At 45.9% G+C, this 27,700-nt stretch overlaps 1 protein-coding gene and 1 long non-coding RNA gene across 4 annotated transcripts; one reads left to right on the forward strand and one right to left on the reverse strand.

Annotated features, from left to right (window-relative positions):
- IYD (iodotyrosine deiodinase) lies at positions 2,818–25,662 on the reverse strand. Of its 3 annotated transcripts, XM_021083428.1 has the most exons (6): positions 25,247–25,314; positions 22,266–22,670; positions 13,910–14,101; positions 12,276–12,435; positions 8,199–8,355; positions 2,818–5,270 (listed from the first exon to the last, which is right to left on the reverse strand). In XM_021083428.1, the coding sequence occupies exons 2-6, from the start codon at positions 22,288–22,290 to the stop codon at positions 5,088–5,090; spliced, it is 717 nt and encodes a 238-aa protein (XP_020939087.1). In that variant the 5' UTR covers positions 22,291–22,670; positions 25,247–25,314; the 3' UTR covers positions 2,818–5,087.
- On the forward strand, positions 25,440–26,487 carry LOC106508815. The gene is made up of 3 exons (XR_002342452.1): positions 25,440–25,530; positions 25,793–25,927; positions 26,198–26,487. It is a non-coding gene; the product is annotated as an uncharacterized LOC106508815 (long non-coding RNA).

A 27,700-nucleotide genomic window follows, 5' to 3' on the forward strand; every position in this document is an offset into this window, starting at 1 on the left:
ATGGACGTTCCCAGGCTAGGGACAAACTGGAGCTACAGCTGAGGGCCTACACCACAGCCACAGCAACGCCTGATCCCTAATCCACTGAGCAAGGCCAGGAATCAAACCCGCATCCTTAGGGATACTAGTCAGTTTCATTACCACTGAGCCATGGCAGGAACTCCTCATCTTCGAGTTTTTAAATGAATTATTCTTCCTCACAGTGATGAAATCATTCAATTGCTTCTCCTGTTTTGGGGTCTCAAAATGGTGAGAGGATCTAGAAAAGCTATCAAACAATTATTTCTACTTTGTGTTTGTTTGTTACAGCCACACCTGCGGCATATGGAAGTTCCCGGGCCACAACTGCTACCTACACCAAAGCTGGCGGCCATGCTGGATCCTTAACCCACTGGGCGAGGCCAGGGATCGAACCTGCACCCTCAAAGATACTAATCGGGTTGGTTTTTTACCACAGAGCCACAAGGGGAACCCATTCTTTCTACTTTGAATGAAGCCATTGCAGGACTTGTATGAACACATTCAGAAAGTTAAGAGCTTGAAGCTGCAGCCAGAAGAAAGCTGCTGGCTGCGGAGCTGCCCAGATGATATGCAGCAGCAGAATTGAGTGCGGGGCGTGATGGGGCAGCAGGATGGCCAGATGTTCCTGGTTTCCCTGGAAGCTCTCCCATCCGAGGACCAGGCTGCCTGAAATGTTTTTCTTCATTGTCTGTCTCAGGCCACCCCCCTTCCCTTAGGGCAATCTGCTTTACATATAGTGGTGTGTGTTTCTTAATCCCAAACTCCTAATTAGCTATCGCTCCCTCACTATTTTTCCCCTTTGGTAACCACACATTCGTTTTCTATGTCTGTGAGTCTGTTTCTGTTTCGTAAATAAGTTCATTTGTACTATTTTTTATATTCCACATATAAACCATATCACATAATATTTGTCTTCGCTGTCTAACTTACTTCACTTAGGATGATAATCTAGGCCATCCATATTGCTACAAATGGCATTATTCCATTCTTTTTTATGGCTGAGTAGTTTCTACGCTGTGTTTGTATCATGTCTTCATTATCCATTCTTCTGTTGATAAATACTTAGGTGGCTTCCATGTCCTGGCTATTGTAAATAGTTCTCCAATGAACATTAGGGCTCATGAGTCTCTTCAAATTAGAGTTTTCATCTTTTCCAGATAGATACCCAGCAGTGGGATTGCTGGATCATATGGTAAGTATTTTTAGCTTTTTTGTTTGTTTGTTTGTTTTTAAGGCTGCACCTGCAGCACGTGGAAGTTTCCAGGCTAGGGGTCAAATTGGAGCTGTAGCTGCCGGCCTAAACCACAGCTCACGGCAACACCGGATCCTTAAGTCACCGAGTGATGCCAGGGATCGAGCCTGCGTCCTCGTGGGTACTAGTCAGATTCGTTTCCACTGAGCCACGACAGGAACCCCTATTTTTAGATTTTTAAGGAGCCTCCATACTGTTTCCACAGTAGCTGCACCAACTTACATTCCCATCAGTAGCAGAGAGAGTTCCTTTTTCTCCACACCCTCACCAGCATTTCTTATTTGTAGACTTTTTGATGATGGCCACTGTGATTGGTGTGAGGTGACACCTCATTCTAGTTTTTATTTGCATTTCTCTAATAATGAGCCATGTTGAGCGTATTTTCATGTGCCTGTTGACCATCTGAGTGTCTTCTTTGGAGAAATGTCTGTTTAGACTTTATGCCCATTTTTGATTAGGTCGTTTATCTTTTGTTATTAAGTTGTAGGAGCTGTTTTCTATTTGGGGGATTCCTTCTTTGCCAGTCACATTGTTGGCAAATATTTTCTGCTAGTCCGAAGGTTGTCTTTCTGCTTGCTTTATGGTTCCCTTTTCTAAAATGCAGGTTTTGATTCTGTACATCTGAGGGGGCTTGAGGGTTGGATTCCAACCAGTATCAGGTGATGCTGATACCATTGCTGGTCCAGGACCGCAACATGAGTAGCAAGAATAGGACAATCCTGGGAGTTCCCGTGTGGCTTAGCAGGTTACAACCCAACTAGTATCCACGAGGTTGCGGGTTCGATCCCTGGCCTCGCGCAGTGGGTTAAGGATCCAGCATTGCTGTGAGATTTAGTATATGTTGCAGACATGGCTTAGATCCCGCATTGCTATAGCTGTGGTGTAGGCTGGCAGCTGTAGCTTTGATTCGATCCCTAGCCAGGGAACTTCCATATGCAGCAGGTATGGCCCTAAAAAGCCAAAAGAAAAAAAAAAAAAAAAAAAAAAAAAAAGAACGCTCTGGGCTCAAACAGTTTCAAAATATAGAAATCTAAGAGACGATCTTATATAACTTCGATATCTTTGCATTGTGATGCCTACGTGTTTACTGTTCTGCGATTGAAACTCAGAGTGTCTTTTTTCCTGTTAAAAACAACTTGAAGGACAATGATTCAGTTGGCAGGCCAGCCCATGTAAGTCTAATAAAGCCACAGTGTAGTTAAAACAATGCTCATTCACGATAGAGTGTTCAGGACAAATACTTATCACAATACTAGTGATTTTCCTCTTTTTTTTTTTTTTTTTTTTTTTTTTTTGTCTTTTTCTTGGGCCACATCCAAGGCATATGGAGGTTCCCAGGCTAGGGGTCCATTCGGAGCTGAAGCTGCCAGCCTACACCACAGCCACAGCAACGTGGGATCTGAGCCACATCTGCAACCTACACCACAGCTCACGGCAACACCGGATCCTTAACCTACTGAGCGAGGCCAGGGATCGAACCTGCAACCTCATGGTTCCTAGTCGGATTCGTTTCCGCTTTGACACAATGGGAAATTCACAAGTGATTTTTTTTTTTTGAAAGAAAAAGTTTGTATTTGTATTTAGTAAAAATACATGGACTTAGGGGAAAAAAGCAGATTTAGAAGGAAGGTCTTGGAGATTCTAACAGACTTCTGGGTACTTCAAAGGACTACAGAGGTCAACAGCACAGGTTCTTGTGACAGCTAATTATATTTTAAAGGGGAAAAAACTCTTCCTTTCCTCTGATACTCATCTGTCACCAGTTCTGACTCTTATCAGTGGTGTTATCAACGGTCTTATCCATGCACCGTGTGACTCACAAACAAAGGGAAAGAGGCAGGAGAGATTTTTCTGGAGGGACCGGAGTTTAAAAAAAAAAAAGAGAGAGAGAGAAGAAAAAGGATGGTGGAAGGGGATGGAGAAGCGAGTAGGGTTGTTTGATGAGCCATTATCTGCGCTCTGTGTGTGGCTGTGTGAGCAGCCCCACCTGCTCCCAAGGGAAGAGAGGGGGTGATGGATGAAAGGCCAGCGGGGCATCCTCCAGCCCATACCATGGGACCTCATCCGTTCCAAACAGTGTGACTGCCATCTGGAGAAAAAGGATAAATGGGTTTCGTGGGGGAGAGTAGAAAAGAGAGAGGACACCGTTACGCTCCCCAGGCGATGCAAAACAGTTCTTTTAAGAAAAAGAAAACAAGCCCAGATTTGTGTGTCGGCCGATGGTGGTGGTTTAAATATTCCCATCACGGGCAATTTCAAGCTAGAAATGTTTTAACAACTGGCTCGCAAAATTCCTGAATATTTAACCAGCAGCTTCCACAAGCCCGGGGCCAGCCAGCTCCAGCACACTCTGGACAGAGCAGCTAACCCTTTATACGTGCAGATGGTTGCCAGTCCGATCCACCTACACAAGCACACGCTGTTCCGTTCTGTGCTTGTGATGTTTGAACTATTTTGAAGGTTACTTATTAAAAACTGGCAGAATAACCATGAAGCTCCAGAAAGAGTGTATCTCAAAAGCACATCCTTGCCTAGAAGCCACCAGGAAGCAGAGAGCAGAAGGCTATCCGATCAGCCTTAAATTTAAATTCAACAATCATCACATAGGTGAATTCTTGGGACTGCATTAAATCTTCTGATGACTCTTTCCTCTATGAGGTTTTTTTTTTAATTTATTTTTTTTATTTCCCCAATACATTATTTTTTCCCTACTGTACAGCACGGTGACCCAGTTACACATACATGTATACATTCCTTTTTCTCACATGATCATGCTCCATCATAAGTGACTGGACATAGTTCCCAGTGCTGCACTGCAGGATCTCATTGCTAATCCATTCCAAAGGCAATAGCCTGCATCCATTAACCCCAAGCTCCCCATCCACCCCACTCCCTCCCCGTCCCCCTTGGCAACCATAAGTCTGTTCTCCAAGTCCATGATTTTCTTCTCTATGGAAAGGTTCTTCTGTGCCGTATATTAGATTCCAGATATAAGTGACATCGTATGGTATTTGTCTTTCTTTTTCTGACTTACTTCACTCACTATGAGACTCTCTAGTTCCATCCACTCTATGAGTTTTTAAAGAATAAAAGAAAAAAATCACCAGTGATTTTTCTGGAATAATTTAAAAACTTAAGGAGTTCCTGCTATGGCACAGCAGGTTAAGGATCTGGCTTTGCCACAGTTGTGGCATAGGTCATAGCTGCGGCTCTCCATCCCTGGCCCGGAACTTCCATGTGCTACAGGCGGAGCCAAAAAATCCCCACAAACTTAAAAACCAGGGCTTGGAAGTTCATGTTGTGGCTCAGCGGGTTAAGAACCTGACTAGTATCCAGGAGGATGCAAATTCAATTCTTCAGTGGGTTAAGGATTCCAGAGTTGTCGAAAGATACAGCGTGGGTCACAGATATAGCTCAGATCTCGCTTTGCTGTGGCTGTGGCTTAGGCCAGCAGCTGCAGCCCCAACGGAACCCCTAGCCTGGGAACTTACAGATGCCTCAGGTGTGGCCCTAAAAAAGAAAAAAAAAAAAGAAAAAAACTAAGGGCATGTGCTTAGCAAAATTTTAATGCATTTCCAAAGTGGATAAGAAATGGAAGAGAACCTGCTGGTTCACCTCTCCTGTGCGTCCAGCTATTCCCACTGTGGGAATCAGGGCTTCTCAGCGGCAAAGTTCTTGAGTTCTCCCCCCACCCCCCGCCCAGTAGAGCACTGGGGAGACCAAACACCCAGGGAAAGAGCAGCCTGTATACCCAGGGGAGCAGGATCCGGGGGAGGGGGCACCTCCTTCCAGCATCTCCCTGCCCACATCCTGCCTACACGGTCACCATGATCTGGTCCAGGGGTTTCCGGGGGAGGTCGGGTACCGTGGCCTCTTTGCTGGGGTACCCCACCGGGAGAAGCATCAGCAGCTTTTCATTGGCAGGGCGGTTCAGAAGCACCCTCAGTCGGGGGCCACAGTTGAGGGGAGTGGTGGTAACAGTCACCAGCCCTGCGTTCTGCAGAGGAGAAAGGAAAAGAAAACATTTTAAAGTCAGCAGGCAAAGTCCCAGCTCTGCTCCCAGCCTGGTCACATCATTGCCCCATGAGATCTGCTTGTCCCTGCATTTCCCTGAAGTTGGGTGGCAAAGAAGCTACTACCAGCTCAGGCAATGTGTCTCTTGAATTGTACTGCTCTCCTTGAACTGCCCAGACCCCACCTTTTTTTGCTCTTTTTAGGGCTGCACTCAGAGTACGTGGAAGTTCCTAGGCCGGGGGTCAAATTGGAGCCATAACCGCTGACCTATGCCAGAGCCACAGCTGCAACCTACACCACAGCGCACAGAAACATTGGATCCTTACCCCACTGAGAGAGGCCAGGGATCGAACTCGCATCCTCATGGATACTAGTTGGGTTCATTACCACTGAGCCACAATGGGAACTCCCACACTCACCTTCTTTTAACCAAACAGTGGGAAACTTCTCAAAAAAGAAAATACCAGTCTTATTTTCACTGACACTTCAGAAATAGGAATGGTTGGCATTCCTGTCATGGCTCAGCAGAAGCAAATCAGACTATTATCCACGAGGACACAGGTTCGATCCCTGACTCTCGTTCAGTGGCTTAAGGATCTGGCCTTGCCGTGAGCTGTGGTATAGACCGCAGACTCGGCTCAGATCTGGCATTGCTGTGGCTGTGGTGGAGGCCAGCAGCTACAGCTCTGATTTGACCCCTAGCCTGGGAACCTCCACATGCCGCAGGTGGGGCTCTAAAAAGACAAAAGACAAGACAAGAAACAGGAATGATTTTTTCATGGAAGTTGGGGGAATCCGACTACGCAGAGGAACGGAAAATCAAAAGGAAGTTCCTGTGATTCTGTACCCCCAGCGGGAGTGGAGTACATCCCCAGCTGAAAACACCTGTGTCCAGGGCTGGGGGACCCAGTGGCCAAGGGATACGTGGGAGGTAGAGGAAATATTCCATCAATATCCCTTTGAATAAAAAACATCTAACAAAATCACATGTAGCTTCAAGACACTTTCCCAGGGGACTCTTCCTATCCCCTCTGCTTTTCCAATCAGATGGTCACCGCTAAGCTTAGGCCAGGAGGAGGTTCTGGAACCGCTCTTGAGAGTCCTGCACACATCCAGTCTGTGAGCAATCTGTCCAGGGCCGGGGAGGGACCTTCAGGATGATTCTTTCCTCCCTTGCAAATGGAAATTTACACTTAGAATTATGCCTTAATGGAGCTCCCATGGAACCATGAGGTTGCAGGTTCGATCCCTGGCCTCGCTCAGTGGGTTAAGCATCCAGTGTTGCCGTGAGCTGTGATGTAGGTAGCAGATGTGGCTCAGATCTGATGCTGCTGTGGCTGAGTCATAGGTCATCAGCTGCAGCTCCAACTTGACCCTTAGCCTGGGAACCTCCATATGCCGCAAGTTCAGCTCTAAAAGGCAAAAATAAATAAATAAATAAAAATAAAAAATATAAATAAATAAAAAAGAATTATGCCTTCCTGGCCGCTAGAGGGCAGCAAACTCAACAGTAAAGTAGAAAATGTTGCGGATTCCAAGGCTCAGAAACCATAGGTGAAGGGAGCCCTCTCCAAGCCGCAACTGCTTCTTTGGGGAGTCAGATGCAGAGCAGTGCCCTGTGATATGACACTGCACAGCGACTCCTTTATTCCTCTGTTACAGAGTTAGGAGGAAAATCGATGCCAGCTCCTTTGGAGCAATGTTTCAAGTAATCGAGAAACACGTTTTTCTTTTATGTCACAATGACTATTTTGCAAGGGGGGTTTCAGCCAAGACATTTTTCTTTGAGATAGTGAAGGAGCACATCGGGTTTTTTGGAACTGATTGTCCCTTGAAAGTAAGATCCTTCACTCTTATAATCCTGTTGCTGTATTTATTTCACGTCTCTCTCTGGTACCGTCTCTCTCCACCCCGTCCCAGGTCCCCACTAGAATGTACAGTTCACGAGGCGACTATTCCTGGTGACTCCTGGAATCTGCCTCAAAGAAGGAGCCCAGAGAATATTCGTTGAGTGAATGACTTGAATCATGGGAAAGGTGGACCTCAGTCCTGCTCTGTTTCATGCTTGGCGTGGCTGCAGCTACTATGTCGACGGAATTTTTTTAAGCAATTAGACATCTTTCTAACACAATACCATGGAAGCTCAACTTCTCAGGATAGGAGTTTTTCTGGGTTTTTTTTTTTTGGGGGGGGGTAGTTTTTTTTTTTTTTTTTTTTTTTTGTCAATTTAGGGCTGCATCCACAGCATATGGAAGTTCCCAGGCTAGGGGTCGAATCAGAGCTGCAGCTGCCAGCCTACAATACAAAAACCACAGGATCCGAGCCACCTCTGTGACCTACACCACAACCCACAGCAACGCTGGATTCACAACCCACTGATCAAGGCCAGGGATCGAACTCGCATCCTCATAGATACTAGCTGGGTTCGTTACCACTGAGCCACAACAGGAACTCTATGTATAGGAGCCTTTTTAAAAGGCCTTTTCAAAAATGAAAGTATAATTGATTTACAGGATAGGAGCTTTATGACAATCATCCCACTGGCTCAGGCAACAGCAAACACAGCTGAGAAGCCAGTCACCGGAACTTTCAGGTCCGAAGCTCTCCGTATGTGTTTACCAAAGCCGTTAAGACTTCATGTTGTTACAGACAAAGACAAAGACAATGACCCCTTTTTTGACCCTTATATGATGTTACGTGTCAATTTCCAGGAAGGCTTCCAGCTTGTTTGAACCAACATCCTCATCGATCCAGGTTTGCAGGGTCAGTTTTTAGGTCAGAGTTACCTTACTTAGGAATTCAACTTTGGATAATGTTCTGCTGCCCCTGAATTAGAAACTCAGCTGAAATTTGTACGTTTGGTCCCGAAGTCTCACTTCGCTTTCTTGGGCTGAGTTGGGTATTGACATACCTGCAGGGCAGCTAAGAGGATGCCGCAAGCGATGGAAACGCTGATCTCATTATAGTAGTGGATCTTCTTCTTGCCATTTGCAGCAAAACCATGTACTTGTTTGAAGATGAGAATCAAAACAGGGGCCGTGTCCAAGTACTCTTTAATCCAGTTGGTCCTAAAGGAAGGAAAAAATAAGAGATTCAGAAGAATATTACCTTTTAATGTTTTTTTTTTCATTCCCTTTTTACCATCTTAACTTATTTCCATTAAAGATAAAAACATTTACTTGTCTCTTACATTTAAATTGAAGCAGAGCAGGGTTTTGTTCAGGTTGTGTTCATCTTTTTCTACCCAAAGTCAATAAAGAGGTATGAATAAGGGCCTAATATGGCAAGACAGATGATATGCTAAAAGATACAAAAATGCATCCTGTAACCCAGAGGGCAGGAAGACACATTTAGCAAAATGAAACCTGCTAATTGTTATTAAAGAAATCTAAGCCCGTTGTGGCTCAGCAGTAGTAGTGAACCTGACTAGTATCCAGGAGGATGTAGGTTCAATCCCTGGCCTCACTCAGTGGGTTAAGGATCCAGTGTTGCCGTGAGTTGTGGGGTAGGTGGCAGAGGCGGCTCGGATCCTGCATTGCTGTGGCTGTGGTGTAGGCCCACAGCTGTAGCTCTGATTCGAACCCCTAGCCTGGGAACTTCCATATGCCACAGGCGAGGCCCTAAAAGGAAAAGAAAAAAATCTAAGCCACGTGCATTAGGAGCCCCCAAATGAAATGCTAGTTTTGAATAAGAAATTGTTAGAATGTTTCCAAGCCTTTTCTGGAGGCTGGGTGCTGAAGCCCAGGCAGATAAGGGGTGCTGTAGAAGGCATCCCGTGAAGAGATGGGTAAAGGGCAGGGTCAGAAGGAGAGCGTGTGGCCAGCCAGGGGATTCAGAAGCCTGGCGGGCTGGAGGGTGTAGTGTGCGGTGGGGCAGGAGAGGGCTGGCAGTTGTCATACAGATTTCGCAGGGTCCTGGACTTGGTTCAGTGGAAAACGGCAGGTTATCAGAAGCTTCTGAGCAGAAGCATCATGTGATCAGATCTGTTTTAGAAAGAGGCGGATTAATGTGGGCCAAGGACTGGCTCAGAGAGAACCAGACAGGAGACAACAGCAATGGCCCATTAGGACACACGGAGCCGCAGCGGCTGGGGCTGACGGGTGTGGCACAGGAGTGGGCGAGAGAGAAGCAACAGGTGATGGTGAAGTTGAAGGGAAATTCTAGGTGGGCAGATGGCAATGCTCTTGGCTTAGGTGTGGAGAAGAGGAAGGAAACTGGGGGAGTGGGAGATGACTCATCATTAAGCAAGAGATGGTCATCATTCATTCCCGTTAGCCTAGTTTTAAAATGCACTAAGCCCACTTGTGTATGGTTTCTCTTTTGACACTTTTTTTTTTTTTTTTTTTTGTCCTTTTAGGGCTGCACTTGTGGCATATGAATGTTCCCAGGCTAGGGGTCAAATCAGAGCTGTAGCCACCAGCCTACCCCGAAGCCGTGGCAACATTAGCTCTGAGCCATGTCTGTGACCAACACCACGGCTCATGGCAATGCCAGATCCTTGCATCCTCATGATGCTGGTCAGATTTGTTTCCACTGAGCCACCCCGGGAACTCCGAGAATGCTTATTTTAAATGCATGGAAAGTGTATCTTAGGTTCTTTGAGTGTGTAGACAAGAGAGCAACAATTCTGCCTTAGTCGGGGAAGGATGAGGCTGGCAGCACTTTATAGGCACTGCATAGCCAAGCACAACATCTGTCTAAGGAGAGAAATTTGCCTTCACCCATCTGCTTTTTCTTAGGAATATGCAATAAGATTTATATATTCATTATTAATATCCTGCACTTATTCCAGAGCACAGCAATAAGTTACAATATCAATAGACATCAACTTCCATAGGGTTTAAATATTTCAGCGAAAAACTGTCCTCTGGGGCCAAATAAAGGAAACAGGAGCCAGACTGAAGATGCCCTCTTTCTCATCACCCAGCTCTAACTACTGGAAGAGAAGTTCCTCTTTTCTCCACCAGGTGGCGATCTCATTGCTCTTTCCTATGCCTGTATCTCAGTGGAGTGTTGGACGGCTGGTGCCGGAACAGATGCTAAAGGCCCACAGCTGACCACCAGAGGCATGAGTACCTTGCCATTGGAGGGGTCAAGGACTCCAGCTGGCTTCTTTTCAGGGCCTTTTGAGAGATCTGGCCCAATATACATATCCCATCCCACCTCACACTCAGCCTGAGAAGAGATTAGAGGGGAAGGAAATGCCTTTGTGGGGAATGCACTGTTTCCAAAGAGTGCACCCTCTGTGACCTGCGTGCAAAAATGGCAATGCTGAGTCGGAAAAACAGAAAGCGACTGTTTTAATTACAAAAACAGCTGAGAAATTACGGAATCCATCCTAGATATTGTGAAGGGTGATTGGTCCTTGATGGGGAAAGAGGGCTCCACAAGGCATAGTTATAGCTACTAGAAGAAAAATTAAAAGCCGCACATGTCTACACTAATACACTAGGCTCCATGGTAAAACCAGTTACACCAAATCCTGATCCACTTCTTCCCTGGAGACAAGGAAGCCCACAAATGACTAACGCCTAATGGATACGATGCTTGTACTAACCTGGTACTTTCACTAAACAGGTATTAAAAATTAAAGGCTCCTGTAGAGCCCTGGGAACTATAACTAGTCACTAAGGATGGAGCATGATAGTGTGAGAAAAAAGAATGTATACATGCATGTGTAACTGGGTCGCTTTGCTGTATAGTAGAAAATTGACAGAACACTGTAAACCAGCTATATGGCAAAAATAAAAATCATTATAAAAAATTAAATAAAGCCCATCCAGCCTTCAAAAAAAATTAAAAAAAATAAAATTAAAGCCTCTGAGTAAGATCATTTGGAAAATGTGGTCACTGTAGTAAAATATAGTGTACTTCACTCAAGATCCTGAGAAGTATTTCAGAATCTTGAGTTGCAGCCCTCAAAGTTTTATTTTCTAATCATCATCTGGGTCAGAAGCTACTTACCTGCCAGACTCACACAGCCCCCACCACGCTCCACCACTGTCCTATGTGCTTACAAAGTCACCCAACTTTCCTAATGAAGTAGATGCTAGACTTATCCCCATTTCACAGATGAGGACACTGAGGCACAGTGAGGTGAATAAGTGGTAGACCCCGTACTTGAACCCAAGCACTCTAGCTTCTAAGTCCCTACTCTTAGCCCCTAGTTTATTCAGTCCAGACACCACAGTTTTAACATTATTATTTTGGATGACAAAATAGAAGCGTAGTGTGATGGTTGATCTTTTATGTGATTGTCCACGTGATTGAGCCACAAGGAACCCAGATTTTGGCTAGATGTTATTCTGGATGTGCCTGTGAGAAGATTAACATGTGAGTTGGCAGACTGGGCAGAGCAGACTGCCTTCCCCAAGGCAGGCAGACCTCATCCAATTCACTGAAGCCCTGAACAGAGCAAAAAAAAAAAAAAAAAGGTGGAAGAAGGAGGATGTTCTCTCACTGCCTGACTGTCTGAGCTGGGACATCACTGTCCCCCTGCATTTGGGCTCCAAGTCTGGACTAGAACATATGCCATTGGCTCCTCTGGTTCCCAGGTCTCTGACTCAGGCTGGACCTATTCCATCGGCTCCCGCTCGCCACCCGCGGAGCTTGGGACTTCCCAGCCTCCGGAATCCCTGGAGCCAATTACTGACAATAAATCTCTCTCTTTCTCGCTGAGTTTCTATTTCTCACTGTCTTTCTCTCCATTGATTCTGTTTCCCAGACCTAACACCGTTAGAGTGAGCAAACGCCCAAACATCCAAAGGTCTCGCCGTGGGAAAACCAGAGCCAAGATGCGAACCCAGATCTGAGTCCAGGCTGCATGCCTAACACCTGCCCCATCCATCTGCTCAAGGCAACGTTCCCTAATTTCTCCCACAGAAGAATGAAACTTTTTAACACCTAAAACAAAACCAGGAAACTGATTCTTAGTTATTTCATTTTAGGGAGCCAAACCAAACCTGCCTAATTCTCCCCACTTTTGTACCTGAGTTTCTTCAGGTCTGTGACCCATCGAGGTCCCATCCTTTTCAGGTAGTTTATTTCCTCTTCCTCCTCAATGATTTCCCGAATCCTATGCTTCACGTCCGGGTCTTTCACAACCACAAAAGTCCAGGGCTCCGTGTGGGCCCCACTTGGGGCTGTTCCTGCCACCCATTGAATTAAAATCAGAAGTGCAAAGTGTAGGAAAATGTGGGACTTTTGATAAAGAATAAATATAAATCAGAAATAAATATTTGCTCAAAATGAAGTCAGAGCCTCTGGCACACAGAGTGCCTGGCGGTGGCCTCTGGGATGTGACCGCCAGCCCCGTTTTGTTTGGCATCACAGTACATGTCTCCAACCCAACTAACCGAGGTCAAGGTCAGCAGCTCCAGGGCTGTGGGAATTTATCATTGTTTCTCTAATTATGAGGGAGAAAATATCCTTAAGTGACTACACCTGACCAATAACAGAACTCAGAGGGGAAGTGCTGATGGCCAAAATTCTCCAAACTGCTGTTTGTTTTGATATTCTTGAAAAAGAATAAAGTCATGAAGGTTATTGGAAATGATAAAATTTGCTTTTCTTTTAATTTTTTAGGGCTGCGCACCTGTGGCATATGGAGGTTCCCAGGCTAGAGATCCAATCGGAGCTGCAGCTGCTGGCCCACACCACAGTCACAGCAACACGGGATCCGAGCCACGTCTGCGACCTACACCACAGCTCACAGCAATGCTGGATTCCCACCCCACTGAGCAAGGCCAGGGATTGAACCCACATCCTCATGGATACTAGTCAGATTCGTTTCTGCTGTGCCACTTTGCACCACGAAGGAGCACCCCACCCCCGTGTTTAGATACAGATATATACACAGAAGAAATTTAGTAGCTGCTCTTAGATAAAGGACTCACCAATCTAGTGCATTTGTGTTCTTCACTGAAATGAAATATTTTATTTCATTTCCATTTGGGCAATGGATTTATAATGGTCATGCAACAATTTCTGCAAATGAACTTAAATGCGATTTCTAGGAATAAGAATCCAATCAGAAGAGACTCTCAGATCAGGGGCTTTGTCTTAAAACTCCTCTGCCTTTTTCAATAATTCTCATCTATTCTTCTGGGGAGATATTAATTTACATTGAAAGGGGGGTTGCCTTGCTTTGATTTACTTTGCAAATTCACATGTGTAAATTTTGCTAGTTCAGGAGATATTACTGAAGCATCATGGTATATAGTATAAGAAATCTGATTCCAAAAAGGAAAATGTGCAAATGTGAGTGTGTGTGTGTGTGTGTGTGTGTGTGTGTGTGTGTGTGTGTGTTTCAAGGGGAAGTAAAAGTAAGAGGCTGTTCCTCTTCCAATGAGTAATCATGTGTTCAGAAATTTTCCTTTTTCATAAAAATTTATAATACTGAGTACGTTCAGAAGTTTGGAACTGTTGTCACCCCTGCTCCCAAGAAGTTTGTAAGAGTTAACCGTTTGCAGGCAGTGGAAATCATTACGTCCCCGGCAGTCCGGCACACCTGGGTAAGACTTTATAGGGAAGCCTCTCATTGCAGGACTTATTGACTGTGTTTGAACTTGTGCATTGCTCCACGACTGTCACTCCTCAAAGACCGAGCACGCACTTACAGACCTGCTGCCTTGATGACGTTATCGATGACTTCCATTGGGACTCGCTCATTACTTATGAATCTAACCGACCGTCTCTTATTGAGAAGCTCATAAAACTCCTGGGATCGCCTAACCATTTCCTTCTCAGGATAGCGGGTATGAGAGAACGGGACGTGTTCCACCTCTTCCTCTGACTCTTGCCATTCATCAGCATCTGCAAAGAAGAACAAGAAAGGCAGCAAATTCGATGCCCTCTTGGTCACCAAGGGGAGAGCAAGATGTCCCCACAAAACATGCCTCTTTAGCCCAAGGACTATTTCGAGTTGATTATTTTTAGGAAACAGCAGACACAGGAGAAGCTCTGAAAACCAGAGTAGAAGTCGCTCTTTGTCAGAGACCTTGACATTTCTAGAGGAAACCCCCATTTGGCAGTGTTCCCCTCTCTGTGCCTGGAAGAGAAGCAGACTCTAAACCATAAGAAACTCATGCCCATAGAGAAAGTGTGGACTGAAATCTCCGTACCCACCTTCCCTAATTTACTCCGCTTTTCCGGACAACCTCCCAGAACTGGATCGCCCCAGCCCCCAACCCCTTTCGTCTTTCTTTGAAAATGGTATTTAAGGTGGTGCCTTGGCCATTTGGGGGAGTTTTCCTGGGTCTCTCTCATGTGCAGAAGAGGTATACATATTACTAAATTTGTTTGTTTTTCTCTTGTCAATCTGCTTTTATGGCGGGGGGGGGAGCCTCAGCCAATACCCCCTAGAAGGGTAGAAGGAAAATGATTTTTCCTCCACTGTAGCCACTGGGAGCCACTGGGAGTCACCGGGAGCCACTGGGAGAAGGAAATGAAGTTCTCAAAACTATCCATAAGGTTATGAGCTCAAAAACATCAGCAAAAATTGAGAATAGGCTGCAGAATCCTGGACTCCAGACTTACCCACTCAAAGATGAGACAAGCAAATTTTTGTTAATGGTGAACTAGTTTATGTGAAAATTTTTTCCTATTGGCTGAAACCACCAAGCTTTTGAGATTTTTTTTTCTTTCTTTTTAGAGCCATACCCATGGCATATGGAAGTTCCCAGGCTCCGGGTCAAATCAGAGCTGCAGCTTCCAGCTTATGCCACAGCCACAGTAACACTGGATCCGAGCCTTGTCTGCAACATATACCACATTGGGCGGCAACACCTGATCCCCACCCCGCTGATCAAGGTCAGGGATGGAACCCGCATCCTCATGGATACTAGTCGGATTAGATTCTGCTGTACCACAATGGGAACTCCCCGAAATAATTTTTTTTAAATTCTTTTAAAATCAGGAGTTCCCGCCGTGGCTGAGTGGTTAACAAATCCGACTAGAAACCATGAGGTTGTGGGTTCAATCCCTGCCCTTGCTAAGTGGGTTAAGGATCTGGTGTTGCCGTGAGCTGTGGTGTAGGTCGCAGACGCTACTCAGATCCCGCGTTGCTGTGGTTCTGGCGTAGGCTGGCACCTACAGCTCGGATTAGACCCCAGCCTGGGATCCTCCATATACCGTGGGAGAGGCCCAAGAAAATGGCAAAAAGACCAAAAAAAAAAAAAAGAAAAAGAACTTGGTGGGTGGGTTTAATGCAGGTTAGAACATAGCTAAAGAAAGAATGAACTGAAGATAACTCTCAAGAAAATATCCAGCATGGAGAAAGATCAAAAGATGGAAAACCTGAAAGAAAGAGCAAGAATAAATAAAGCAGAGTGAGACTGTCCAATACACATCTGATGACGGTCACAACAGGAGAGAGAGAAGAGGGTATGGCAGAGGCCATATCTGAAGGTAGACTGTCTGAGATTTTCCAGAATTGATGAACGACACAGAATCCAGAGGCTCAATACATCCCAAGTGGTATAAGAAATAGAAACCCACATATTTTATAGTCAAATATAAAAATATTAAAATCAGCCAGAAGCAAAAAAGGTTACCTTAGAAAGAGGACCAGGTGGCCTCATGAGGAATTCTGTCAAAGATTCACGAAAGAAATACTGCTAAAGCTGCTCAAAACTCCCTAAAATAGAAATAAACACCCCCCAACTCATTTTATAAGACTCACCCAGCCTTACTATCAAGCCTGACCAGAACATTAACAGAAGGAAAGATAACAGGTTCAACTTCCTCATGAACATAAATGCAAAAAATTCTAACCAAAATATTAGTAAAAAGAATTCAACAGTATATTAAAATAGGGAGTTCCCACTTTCGCTCAAGCCAGTTAAGAACCTGACTAGTATCCATGAGGATCTGGATTTGATCCCTGGGCTCACTCAGTGGATTAAGAATCTGGCCTTGCTGTGAGCTGTGCTGTAGGTCGCAGAAGTGGCTCAGACCTGGAGTTGCTGTGGCTGTGGCTGGCAGCTGCAGCTCTGATTTGACCCCTAGCCTGGGAACTTGCATAGGCTGCAGGTGCAGCCCTAAATAATTAAAAAAAAAAAAAATAGATGTTGGCCAAGCCGAGGTTATCCCAGGAATGCAGGTGAACTTAAAGTTAGAAAAACAATCAATGTTGCTTATTGCACTCACAAGCTAAAAACACAAACCATATATATAATCGTTGCAATGCAAAAAAAGTGTTGGGTAAAATTTAACATCCATCTCTTAGTGGTAAATTGGGAGAAGAAAGGAACTTTCTTAATCTGATAAAGTCTAACCATGGGGGAAAAAAATCCAAAACAACCCAGAGCCCAATACATAGGCGGTGGTGAAATATTGAAATTGAAAATCAATGAATACTACCTGTTCCCAGCACAGTTCTAATTATGAAGACTAATTTTTAAAGCTTTTAAGAAAGAACATAGGAGAATATCTTTTTTTTCTTTAGAATCTTTTTTGGACTACACCCATGGCATTTGGAAGTTCCCAGGCTAGGGGTCGAATCCGAGCTATAGCTGCCAGCCCACACCACAGCCATAAGAACACCAGGTCCCAGCCACATCTGTGATCCACACCAAAGCTCACAGCAAAGCCAGATCCTTAACCCACTGAGCAAGGCCAGGGATCGAACACCAGTCCTCATGAATACTAGTCAGGTTTGTTTCCACTGAGCTACAGTGGGAACTCCAGGAGAATATCTTTATGACTTTGTGATTAAAGAAGGATTCTTAAACAAGACACAAAAATATTAACCAAAAGAAAAAAAATCTGTTCTGTTTACCTACATTAAATTTAACTTTGCACCTGCCTGCTTCTGTCACTTCTGGTTTTCTCCTTTTCCTTCCTGTTCAGAGATCTGTGGAAGCCCATTATCTGCAGCTCAAGATCATTCAGAAAAATAATAAAGATATCATGGGCATTCAATAGCTGAGAATGAAAATGGTAAAATCAAGGAAGAACATGAGCTCACAGATATGGTAGAAGATAAAAAGGAAGTTAGGTCTGATAAACTCCAAGTCTCACCAGGGCACACCCAATTGTCTTATTTTAGAAGGAGCTTTTTTCCAGCAAATAACACTGAACTTCCTAGTAGGCTTTTCAAACAAAGGTTCAGGAAATCTTTATTGAATCCCCAGATGCCACTTCATTCCAAAATTCTCAGAAGTGCTGGCCATGTATGCAAAATTGCACAGCTCTACCCCTGAATACGTCTCTTCACTCCTTTCAAAACCCTGAATAGACAATATTTTTGGCCTGAACTTCAAAGAGTTAAATGTGAACTACAAATCTTTCAACAGAAAGAAATTCTAAGATGCAGTCTTCAAACTGTTACAATTATTTTATTTTCATAGGAATGCTTTGGATAGAGACTCTGTATTTGTAGTCCTTGCTTATTTTGAGTTAGTCCTGGACTTCTGGCTGTTGTTGGACTTCATCAACTCCTAGAAACTAGGAGGCAAAAGACGCCAAAAGAGGCCAGTACAGAAATTTAATCTCAATACATCAGGTCAGAATAAATTGATATGAGATGGATTTTTCAGGGAACTTTGAATTAGATAAATAAGGCTTCAGGGAACTTCAAATTAGATAAATAAGGCTTCACCAAGAAAGCTGCCCAGGAAATAGACACTGAACATATCAATGCAACCTAATGAGTTCTTTTATGCAATAATTCAGCCTTTCCTAAATCAGCTCTGATAGTTTTCAGCCTGATGGGGATTGGTGTAAAATTCATACCACCAGTATGCAAGTCCAGAGAATATTTTCCAATTACCAAGAAATAGCCACCAGGCTAAGCTGAACAAAAGGCTGATGACAAAAGTCAAAACCACAGGGCCACCCAGAGTCTGAAGGTTTATGTAAGAGTAAAGGTTAAGTAACCCAGCCCTGATGCTTTAGAGCCTAAGGTGTGAATGATTCAGGGAATCATAAGCCTTGACCTCAGAATAAAGTCGCCCTAGATTATGAGAGTGTTGCCCAACTGGTATATGCAAATGTGAACATTCCTTGGAAATAAGTAACAGTATCCTAGACCTAAAAATAATTATGAATAATTTTCCAAAGGAAATTGCAATGAAAGATAACAGTATATGCAAGAAAACAAGAAGTCATGAATAAGAACCATAGAAACCACAGGCTTCAGAAGCAGACATACAAAGACTTGAGATATTGATTGGAATTAGCAGGCAGATCATGAAATCACTATGTTTACAGTGGTCAAAGGATTAAAGACAAACTTGACAACTTTGGCAGGAAAAAGTTACAGCAAATTTGACTTCTAGACAAACAGTCTAGAAATTAAAAATTAATATAACCTACATTAAATATATAGCTAACAGAGTTAACATCAGAGTAGATACAGTGGAAGATAAAAACTAATCGGGAGGAAGATTTCTTCTTATATGCCCAAAATATGGCATGAAAAGACAAAAAATATAGAAAATAGGGAAGAGAAAGTAGAAGGCTTTGTAAAAGTTTAACCATTTAATTGGAGTCCTGGAAGACAAGAGAGAATTGGGCAGAAGCAATATTTGAATATACAATGGCTGAAATTTTTACAAAATTGTTAAAAGACACCAAGCCACAGATTTAAAATCTCAGCATCATCTAGTGTGTGAGTGTGTGTGTGTGTGTGTGTGTGTGTATTTATATTTATATGTCCTGAAAGTATCTATTGGCTTCTCCAGGAAGCAGACTCAGATTGAGATTAGTGTGTAGGAAGTACTCTTGGGATCAAACCCCATGGAAGGGAGAGGAAGAAACAGGACTGAACAGAAGAAGTCAAGCTTCATCGCAAGCCTGAGTAATGAATTAACCAAAAAGGGCTTCTCTGGAATGAAAAAAAAAACCTATCAACATTGTCCCAGATTAGGCAAGAATGACTGGGCCTTTATACACGTAACCTGATCAGTCACTGCGTATGGGCCACTCTGGGAAAAGCATGACCTCAGGCAAGGCAGCTAGGCAGCAGGGGTAAACCCTGGAACATGCTGACAGTTGAAGGCTATTTGCTGACAGCAGTCCCAGTAGAAGGGACAGCAAGTCTTTCCTTGAAGAGGGACCTGGGTAGTACATGCCCAAGCCCATCACACTATAACCCTGCAATTCCATATATCCCAAAGAAAATCATGCACATGTGTACTGGAAACAAGTATTAAAATATTCATAGAGACATAGTTTATAATAGCCCTATGCTAGAAATAGACCAAACAGTCAACACCAGTAGAGTAAATTATGATATAATCATGAAACTGAATACTATACAGCAGCGAAAAAGAACAAACTCCAGTTACATGCCTAACCCAGATGAATTTTACAAATATAATATTAAGCAAAAGAAGAAAGTCAAAAGAATATAAACAATGTAGTTCTACTGTTTAGGAATGCATACATAAGTGATATATCTTCAAGAAAAGCAAATAAATAACTCCTATGAAATTCAAAATAATAATTACTTTGGTAAGATATGGAAGAGATTGTGACTGGGAAGGAGCACACAGGGGTTTGTGGAGTGCTGGAAATGTCTTTTTCTTGTCCTAAGTGATAATGGTATGGACTTTTGCTTTAAAATTATTTGCTACGCCATTTGTTTACATTTTATACACTTTTCTAGTAAGCATATTACATTTCACAATTAAGGGTTTGTGTGTGTGTGTGTGTGTGTGTTTAATGAGAAGACCATAAAAAATTACTAAACAAAAACCAAGGATAGAGCAACCGACCACAATGTTCAAAACATCTGAAAAAAAAAATAGAAAAACCACAAGATACTTGAAACTTTCCTAAGTGAAATGAGAGGATGAGAGAACATCTGTGGAAAGTGGGGCTGAAGAGGAGTAGGCATCAATGGGCACAAGTCCCTTGCGGGGACCAAGCAGGAAGCCTTGATGGAGCCAGACCAATAGCTGGGTGTTTTCACTCCTAACGCGATGTTTTTTTCCCCAATGCAGTCATCCTCCCTTATCAGAGGTTTTACTTTCTGAGCTTCCAGTTGCCCATGGTAAGCAGTGTTCTGAATATATTAAATGGAAAAGTCAAGAACCAAACAATTCCTAAGTTTCAAATTGTGCACCATTCTGAGTGACACGTTGAAATCTCATGCCCATCCTGCTCCATCCCACCCCCCCACCACCACATGAATCATTCCTTTGTCCATGTCCCCCTTCCCCAACTAGTTGCTTGGCCTCTTAGTTATCAAATCAGACCTACTGACCAGGTACTGCAGCCTTTGTATTCAAGTCACCCTTATTTTACTTAACAGTGGCCCCAAAGCACGTGAATGGTGACACTGGCAATTCAGATATTTCCTTACTGTGTCTGATTTAAACTAAACTTTATGATAGGTAGGTATGTACAGGAAAAATTTAGGATATGGAGGGTCCAGTGTTCCCAGTAGTTTCAGGCATCCACCTGGGGTCTTGGAACATATCCCCTAAGGATGAGAGGGATGGCAGGAAATGTCCAGAAGGCAAGATGTCACATTGGGCGCCCTCAGATAAAGATGAGAGTGACAATAGGCACAGAGGGAAAACAGCAAGAAGAGCCAGGGCCTGGCCCTGAAAGTCTGGGACATTCTGGGTGGAACTCGGGTACAAGAGTGAGCTTCTCCCCCGGGGATGTGACGATAGGGAGGGACAGGCAAGTGGGAACAGGCTCTTGAAAAGGGGACTTTGAAGAGCCTGAGACCCCAACTGCAATAGTAGCAGGGACCACGGTTAGCTGGCAGCTGGTAGTAAGGAGCTTCTTCTTAGGCTGTGATATCCAGGCCATTGGGACCCACACTGCATGCATTTAACGCGAAGGCCCAGTGACTAAGTCAAAAGGAAATAGGTGGGACGGGGGCGTGGCTACAAATACCTATCAGCGTTCTAGCAAAATCCACCCTGACCCAAACCAGACGTCCTCAGTATCAACCCTGACCTTTATCACATGTGTCAATAAAGACTTTCTTCCCCAGTGAAACTTCCCCACCATTTGTTACAAAGTCAGCTTCTGTTGTCAATAAGCAGTAAATGAGCCAGTGCATGAAAGGCCTCCTGAACTTTAAATCTGTTCAGGCTTTGCATAAACTACAGGCAGCCAAGGGGCATGGACTGGCAGTTGCTGCAGCTGCTGAAGTCCAGGGTAGGCCTGTGGCAGAATGAGGGGCAGCTGCCTGAACCCTATCTGTGCAGCCTGTGTCTCTGAGCAGAGCAGACCAGTGGAACCCATGATGGCTGGCTTGGATTGTCCTAAAGGGCTCCCCAAGAAGAGCGTATGTTGGGGGTGCTGCTATTTCTGGAGCCCAGGGCAGAGAGTCTACATTCTGCCTGGTGAAGGGGCGCAGGCCAAACCAAGCTGGGAGAGAAAGCACTGAGGGATCGCAGGGCAGTGAAACAGATACAAAAGTTTAGGCTTGGAGTTCCCGTCGTGGCTCAGCGGGTTAAGAAGCCAACTAGTATCCATGAGGATGCTGGTTCAATTCCTGCCCTCACTCAGTGGGTTGAGGATCCAGCATTGCCATGAGCTAAGGTGTAGGTCACAGTGAGGCTTGGATCCTGTGTTGCTGTGGCTGTGGTGTAGATCGGCAGCTGCAGCTCTGATTTGACCGGTAGGCTGGGAATTTTCATATGCTTCAGATATGGCCCTGAAAAATATAAAACCCTAGGGCTTCTCTTTCTTCCTGAACTCCTGACTGTCCCCAGGGAACAGGGCCTTTGCTAGAGGAAAGAGAAGAGCTGTCCCACCTCCACCCCAGAGCAGCCAAGCCACTCCCGGGGGGTTCATCCAAATTGTGACGCCCACATGTTCCAAAATAAATGCGTGCCGCTGTGGTCTGCTTTTTGCTCTAAGTCCCGTGCTGCCACCCGTGGGGTTGGCCTTTGACACCAAGACTCAGTTGCCCTTTATCATTGCTTTAATGCCAAGGAAGGCTAAATTGCTCCATGGTTACGTTTAATGGCAAAGTAATTCCAGGCCGTGTCTACCCTTTAATGCTCACCTTGGAGGCAGTTTTCTGGCTGCATCGCTGCATAAATTGCTTTTGTGTTTCCGCAATTCTACTTCAAGATCCTTGCCAGTGGGCCGAATATTTTCTAGCTCTGAAACTACAAGGCCAGTGGATGTCACGTCATGCTGTTTCCTCCTTGCAATTTTTGGAGAGCCTTGAGCAGCAATACTCATAAGGCTCGGGGTCGCACAGCTCTCGCAGGAGACAGATTCTGAAGGTGGTGATGGGAGCAATTTCAGGGCTCGACACCTGACCCAAGAAGCATCTCTTCCTCAACTGCCTCAGCCATCCCTCTGCTTTCTGTGTGAACCTGTGGCTGCCGTATAGATTATTTCACCAGCAGCAGCCGGGGTGGACGGGAGCTGGAGACTCTGAGGGTGTCCAGATGGAAAGCCCCTGAAAAAGGCAACACGATCCCAGGTAAAGTGGACTCAACTTGTTATCTGAACCGTGTCACCTCTTGTGGGGCCCCCGGGTCCTATCGAGACCTTCGCTCTTCCCTAGCAGAACCCACGCAGAACCCCAAACATTGCCCGATTCCAAGGGCAATGTTCCCAAGCCCTTTCTTCTCCCTAATCTCTCATCTGAATTTGAATTTGTCTGTCCTTCATCCTAGAACCATGTCTTACGGCAGTCGTGGTAAGTCGGCCTTTTAAAAGCAGTATGCATGAGTGGGTGTCAAAAGCTTACGAAAGGTGAGGGTGCAATGGAATCGATTGCTTCCTGCAGCAAAGGAAAGCTATGCTGATCACATGCTCTGTGAACACAGTCGAACGCTGACCTTACACAGTATTTTTGTCAGCAGTGTGCCCTCTCTGAGAAGAGGGGAAAAGAGCCCTGGTTTACAGCGCTTGCCTGTTTCCGTGGGCTGAGTACTCCCATCATGGCCTGACTTCAGCCTCTGACAACTGAGCAACCAGCCTGGCCCTCCTTTCCCAGGCCTTCTTTTCTGTGTCCACTCTTCCCATGTCAATTCCTCTTTTTAAATTTTATATTATATTTTTTAAATGGCTGCAGCTGAGGCCTACACCACAGCGGGCAGCAACACCAGATCCTTAAGCCACTGAGCAAGGCCAGGGATGAAACCCACATCCTCACAGAGACAATATCAGGTCCTTAACCCACTGAGCCACAACAGGAACTCCTAAATCCTCTCATCTGAAGTTGCTTCCACCAAGTTCAATCCTCAGCCTTCTTCTCTAGCAGTCCACGGAGGGGATTCATTAGTTTTCCAAGTTCCAAGCATCACCCTGTGCTGGAGACTATGTCCAGGGTCCCTCCCTTCGAAACCTCCCTGGCTTTCTGCTCCCATGGTCCCCTGTCCTCTCAGACCTCCGGTGGCCTGCACGACACTGGGTGTCCTTCCCTTAAACCAGATCCACTTCCCTCACCCGTGAGCGTGTCCTTCTGAGGCTCCCAGTCTCAAAACCAGACGCCCAGCTTCTCCCAACCTCTCATTTGTTTCCAGGCTCTGTCGTCCTTCCTTTACTTTCCCGCCCATCTCCTCCCTCCTCTGCCTCCCACTGCCACCACCACGCAGCCCATCGAGGCCAGAATGGTTCATTACCAGCTTCTCAGTGGGTTTCCCCTCCATCAGGGGACGTGCGTCTCAGGTAGGCTGACTGCCCTTCGGGGGCAGATCCCTCAGCGTGGCAGAGAAGGAGGCAGCCCTGCTCAGAGCTGCCTCGGCCCGGATCCTGGGCAGTACATTCAGCATGGCTGGCCCCACCCCCAATCCCGAGATTAGGACGAACCCGCGAGCACATGCACACGTGCCCACGCACACGCATGCACACTTCCAGGTGGCCTCTGTTGGTGGGAGGGTGGAAGCATCACAGCTCCAGCGGAGAGGCACTGGAGCCTCTTCCAAATTGAATCCTCCCCACCAACCACCTCCGGTAAACCTCAAACACGGGCTACTCAAGGCCCCCAAGAACCTGTCACTTCCTCTCTCCTCCCTCGCCTCCTCTTTCTCAGGCCAACCAGGCCCAGGCCTGCCCTCAATTCCCCCCTTGTTTTCATCCCCTTCTGAGTCCTCCCATCTTCTCAGTGTCTTTCCCGGGGTTCCCAGCCCTGCACTCGTGCTCACTCTGCTCCTCTTAGCCTCTTGCTATTCCTATTCTATGGATCCACCCAGCCTGGTTCAGCCTTTTTCTAACTGCCCCACTGCATCCCCAAGCCTTCTCAAAACACCTTATAATCACTTCCATCCAATCCCTCGCCTGTCTTATGGCCTTGTCTGCTGAACTGGACACTCAGCTTTGAGGACGGCGGCCACTCATCTCTAACCCGCATGCCAGGTACAAGGAGAAGTAGGGAGCCCCTAGGTAGATGCCATTTTTAAATGTCAAGTTCTTCATCCAAACCTGACTACCAGCAGTTCCCGCTGTGGCTCAGCAGGTTACAAACCTGACTAGCACCCATGAGGATGTAGGTTCAATCTCAGATCATGCTCAGTGGGTTAAGGATCCAGCCTTGCCGTGAGTTGTGGTGTAGGTCATAGCCTTGGCTTGGATCCTGCACGGCTGAGGCTGTGGCATAGGCTGGCAGCTGCAGCTCCAATCGGACCCCTAGCCTGGGAACCTCCATATGCCACAGGTGCTCCCCTAAAAAAGCAAACAACAACAACAACCACCTGACTACTAAATCCATGGCCACCCCAGTCTCTGATGTGCCCCTTCAGAAAGATTTTAGCAGCCAGGGCAGGACTGGAGCTAGAGAAAACATCAGCCCCTCACCAGCTCTTTCTCGAGCAGCCAGGAAGAAAGGAGGAGTTGGTGCCAGCAGGTGGCAGGAAGACCACCCAAGAGAAACGAATGGTCTCTGCCACACACTAATTCCTTTGTGCGATAGAGGCTGATGATGAAACTGACCTGCCTATGTTTCTTCCTCTCCATCAGCCCCGCCATCCATTTGTCCTCATCATAAAGATACAGACGGGGGAGCCGGAGCAGTTTGGCCGGGATCCTTACCTTCCTCCACCTGGAGGACATCAGTGCTGTCTTTCAAGTCTTCATCCACCCAGGGTCGAGCCTCAGCCCTGGCTCGAGGCTCCTCTTCCCTTCTCTTGGTGGCTCCATCAGCATTTTTAAAGATCCACACCATCAAAATGCAGACAACGGCTACCAAGACTGGAGTCAGAAGAAACATGGTGGTGAGGCCGATCCCGACCGGTGCCCATCCTTCCCAGGCTGGTATTTAAACAAACAGGGACGGCAGTGGGGAATGCCGGGAGTCGGAGTGAAGGCACGGAGAGGTGAGCCTGGGGCGGGAACGGGATGAACGCTGACTCTCCCAGGACTTGGCAAAGGAGCAAAGATCACAGCCGTGTGCATCGGGGTGTGTGGTGGGGCTGGGAACGGGCTCCTGCCCTTGGTTAAACTGTGTGCTCAGTCAATCTATCCTTAGACAATAATTGCCAGGATCCGAGGCGACACGGGGAGGCACTAGATCTTGGCAGCCGTGGTGGAAGGGAGCCAGGCTTCCTCTTGAACAGCAATGTGTCCTCCACTTGCCAGGAGCGAGGAAGCAGCTGGAGTGGCCCATTCTCAGCCAAGCTCCCGCCCCATCTGAGTGGTTACCAAGCCTCCTGGGAGAGTCCCCTGTGCTTTCGGACACTGGGGCAAGAGCTCGCTCAGGTCTCCCACTCACAGGTGAGTCGGCATTATTTGAAGTTCACTGCGAGCCACACGGGAAGTCCGAGCATTATTTGAAATTTTTTTCAACTCGCATGTGCTATTTTTTTCTACCTTTTTATTGTGATAAAATATAATCCTGCAGAAGCTACCCTCCTGGCCCCCTTTAAGTGCCCAGTACATTCAGAATGTTATAACCCCTTACCACTCTTCCCAAAACTGCTTCATCATCTCAAACTGAGACTCTCTACTCATTAAGCAATAACCCCCCGCTTCCTCTTCCTACAGCCCCTGATAACCTCTCGTCCACTTCACGTTGCTATGATCTGACCACTCGAAGAACCTCATGTCACTGGAATGATACAGTATTTGTCTTTTGGGGGCTGCCTCTTCCACTTAGTGGAAGGATTTCAAGGTTCATCCATGTTTTGACATGTATCAGAACTGCATTCTTTTTCATGGCTTTGCATGTGCGATTTATTTTTGTAGTTAAAAAATAGATACTAGGCGTTCCCGTCGAGGTGCAGCCGAAATGAATCCAACTAGGAACCATGAGGTTGTGGGTTCGATCCCTGGCCTCCCTCGGTGGGTTAAGGATCCAACGTTGCCATGAGCTGTAGTGTAGGTCGCAGACGTGGGTTGGATCTGACATTGCTGTGACTGTGGGGTAGGCCGGCGGCTACAGCTCTGATTCGACCCCTAGCCTAGGAACCTCCGTATGCTGTGGGCGCGGCCCTAAAAAGAAAAAAAAGAGCATTACAATACAGCGCGTCGAGTGTTATGACAGAGGTGCACTCTGGGTCCCTCATTCAGTCTGAGACAGGACCTGACTCCACTGAGGACATAAAGCTTGTGCTGTCTTGACAAACCCAGGGTGACTGGGGACAGTGCTACTCAAAGAGCCTGTGCCAGGACTTAATCAATGCGCTGTACCCCTCCTTGAGAAACTCTTGCTGAAAAAAAAGAAAAGAGATAAAGACAGAAGGAAAGAAGGTCAGCTGACCTCTAGAGTGTGTATGGTAGCGATGCGGCTGATTTGCCTGATCTACGGTCTAGCGTGTGCTCCGTGTCTCATTTCGTGTTTGGTCCTCAAGAGTGGCTGCATGAGCCAGTCTGCAGACCACACTGTGAGTTGCCATCGTCTCGAAAACACATTTTCCCAAGACACACATAGGACTTTTAACTTCCAGTGCTGCTGTTGAATTGATTGTCCCTGACATGTGCCCTTCCTGCTTTGGGAACGCCCTGCCAGTGTACGTGCAGGATACACATGTCCAATGACGTGAAAGAGAACTTTTCAGGACGGAGACTCCCTGGGGCCCTGAGTGAGAAAACACTGTTCTGATGGTTTGTACCAGCAACGTGCCCCCAAGCCTTTCTGCCCAGGGTTCATTTAGCAAGAGTCCTGTCAAGTATTCAGGACGTGCCTGTGTCTGCACCAAAGACTTATCTCAGTTCAAGTGTGAAGCTGGGAGGAAATTTTTTTCAGTGTTCGTAAACCTGGAGTTCCCTGGTGGCCTAGGGATCTCTGGTTCGATCCCTAGTGGGAATGGTCTGCATGCCATGGGGGCAGCCTCCCAAAAATTAAATAAATAAATACATTTCTTAGACCCCATTGGCCTCAGCTGTACACAGTCTGCACTCCTTAATAACGTCAACACTATCAAAGGGCATTTATTACGCAGAGATCTAACACCCAGAGGGCTGTGGGAGGCAGAAGCATTACTACATGCGAGTACTGTGTTGATTCTTTATCTACATTGTCCCATTTAATCCACAGGATGAGGTGCT

This window comes from Sus scrofa, chromosome 1, assembly GCF_000003025.6.
Source record: "Sus scrofa isolate TJ Tabasco breed Duroc chromosome 1, Sscrofa11.1, whole genome shotgun sequence".
Classification (NCBI taxonomy): Eukaryota; Metazoa; Chordata; class Mammalia; order Artiodactyla; family Suidae; genus Sus; species Sus scrofa.

What these genes read in the sequence shown, in the direction of transcription:
- IYD (XM_021083428.1), bottom strand. Translation starts at nt 22,290, where the DNA reads ATGCAGCCAGAAAACTGCCTCCAAG. An exon ending in TAACGTCATCAAGGCAGCAG is followed by an intron (nt 12,436 to 13,909) that starts GTCTGTAAGTGC and finishes AATGGGTGGCAG; the next exon opens with GAACAGCCCCAAGTGGGGCC. An exon ending in ACAGACCTGAAGAAACTCAG is followed by an intron (nt 8,356 to 12,275) that starts GTACAAAAGTGG and finishes TCCTTCCTTTAG; the next exon opens with GACCAACTGGATTAAAGAGT.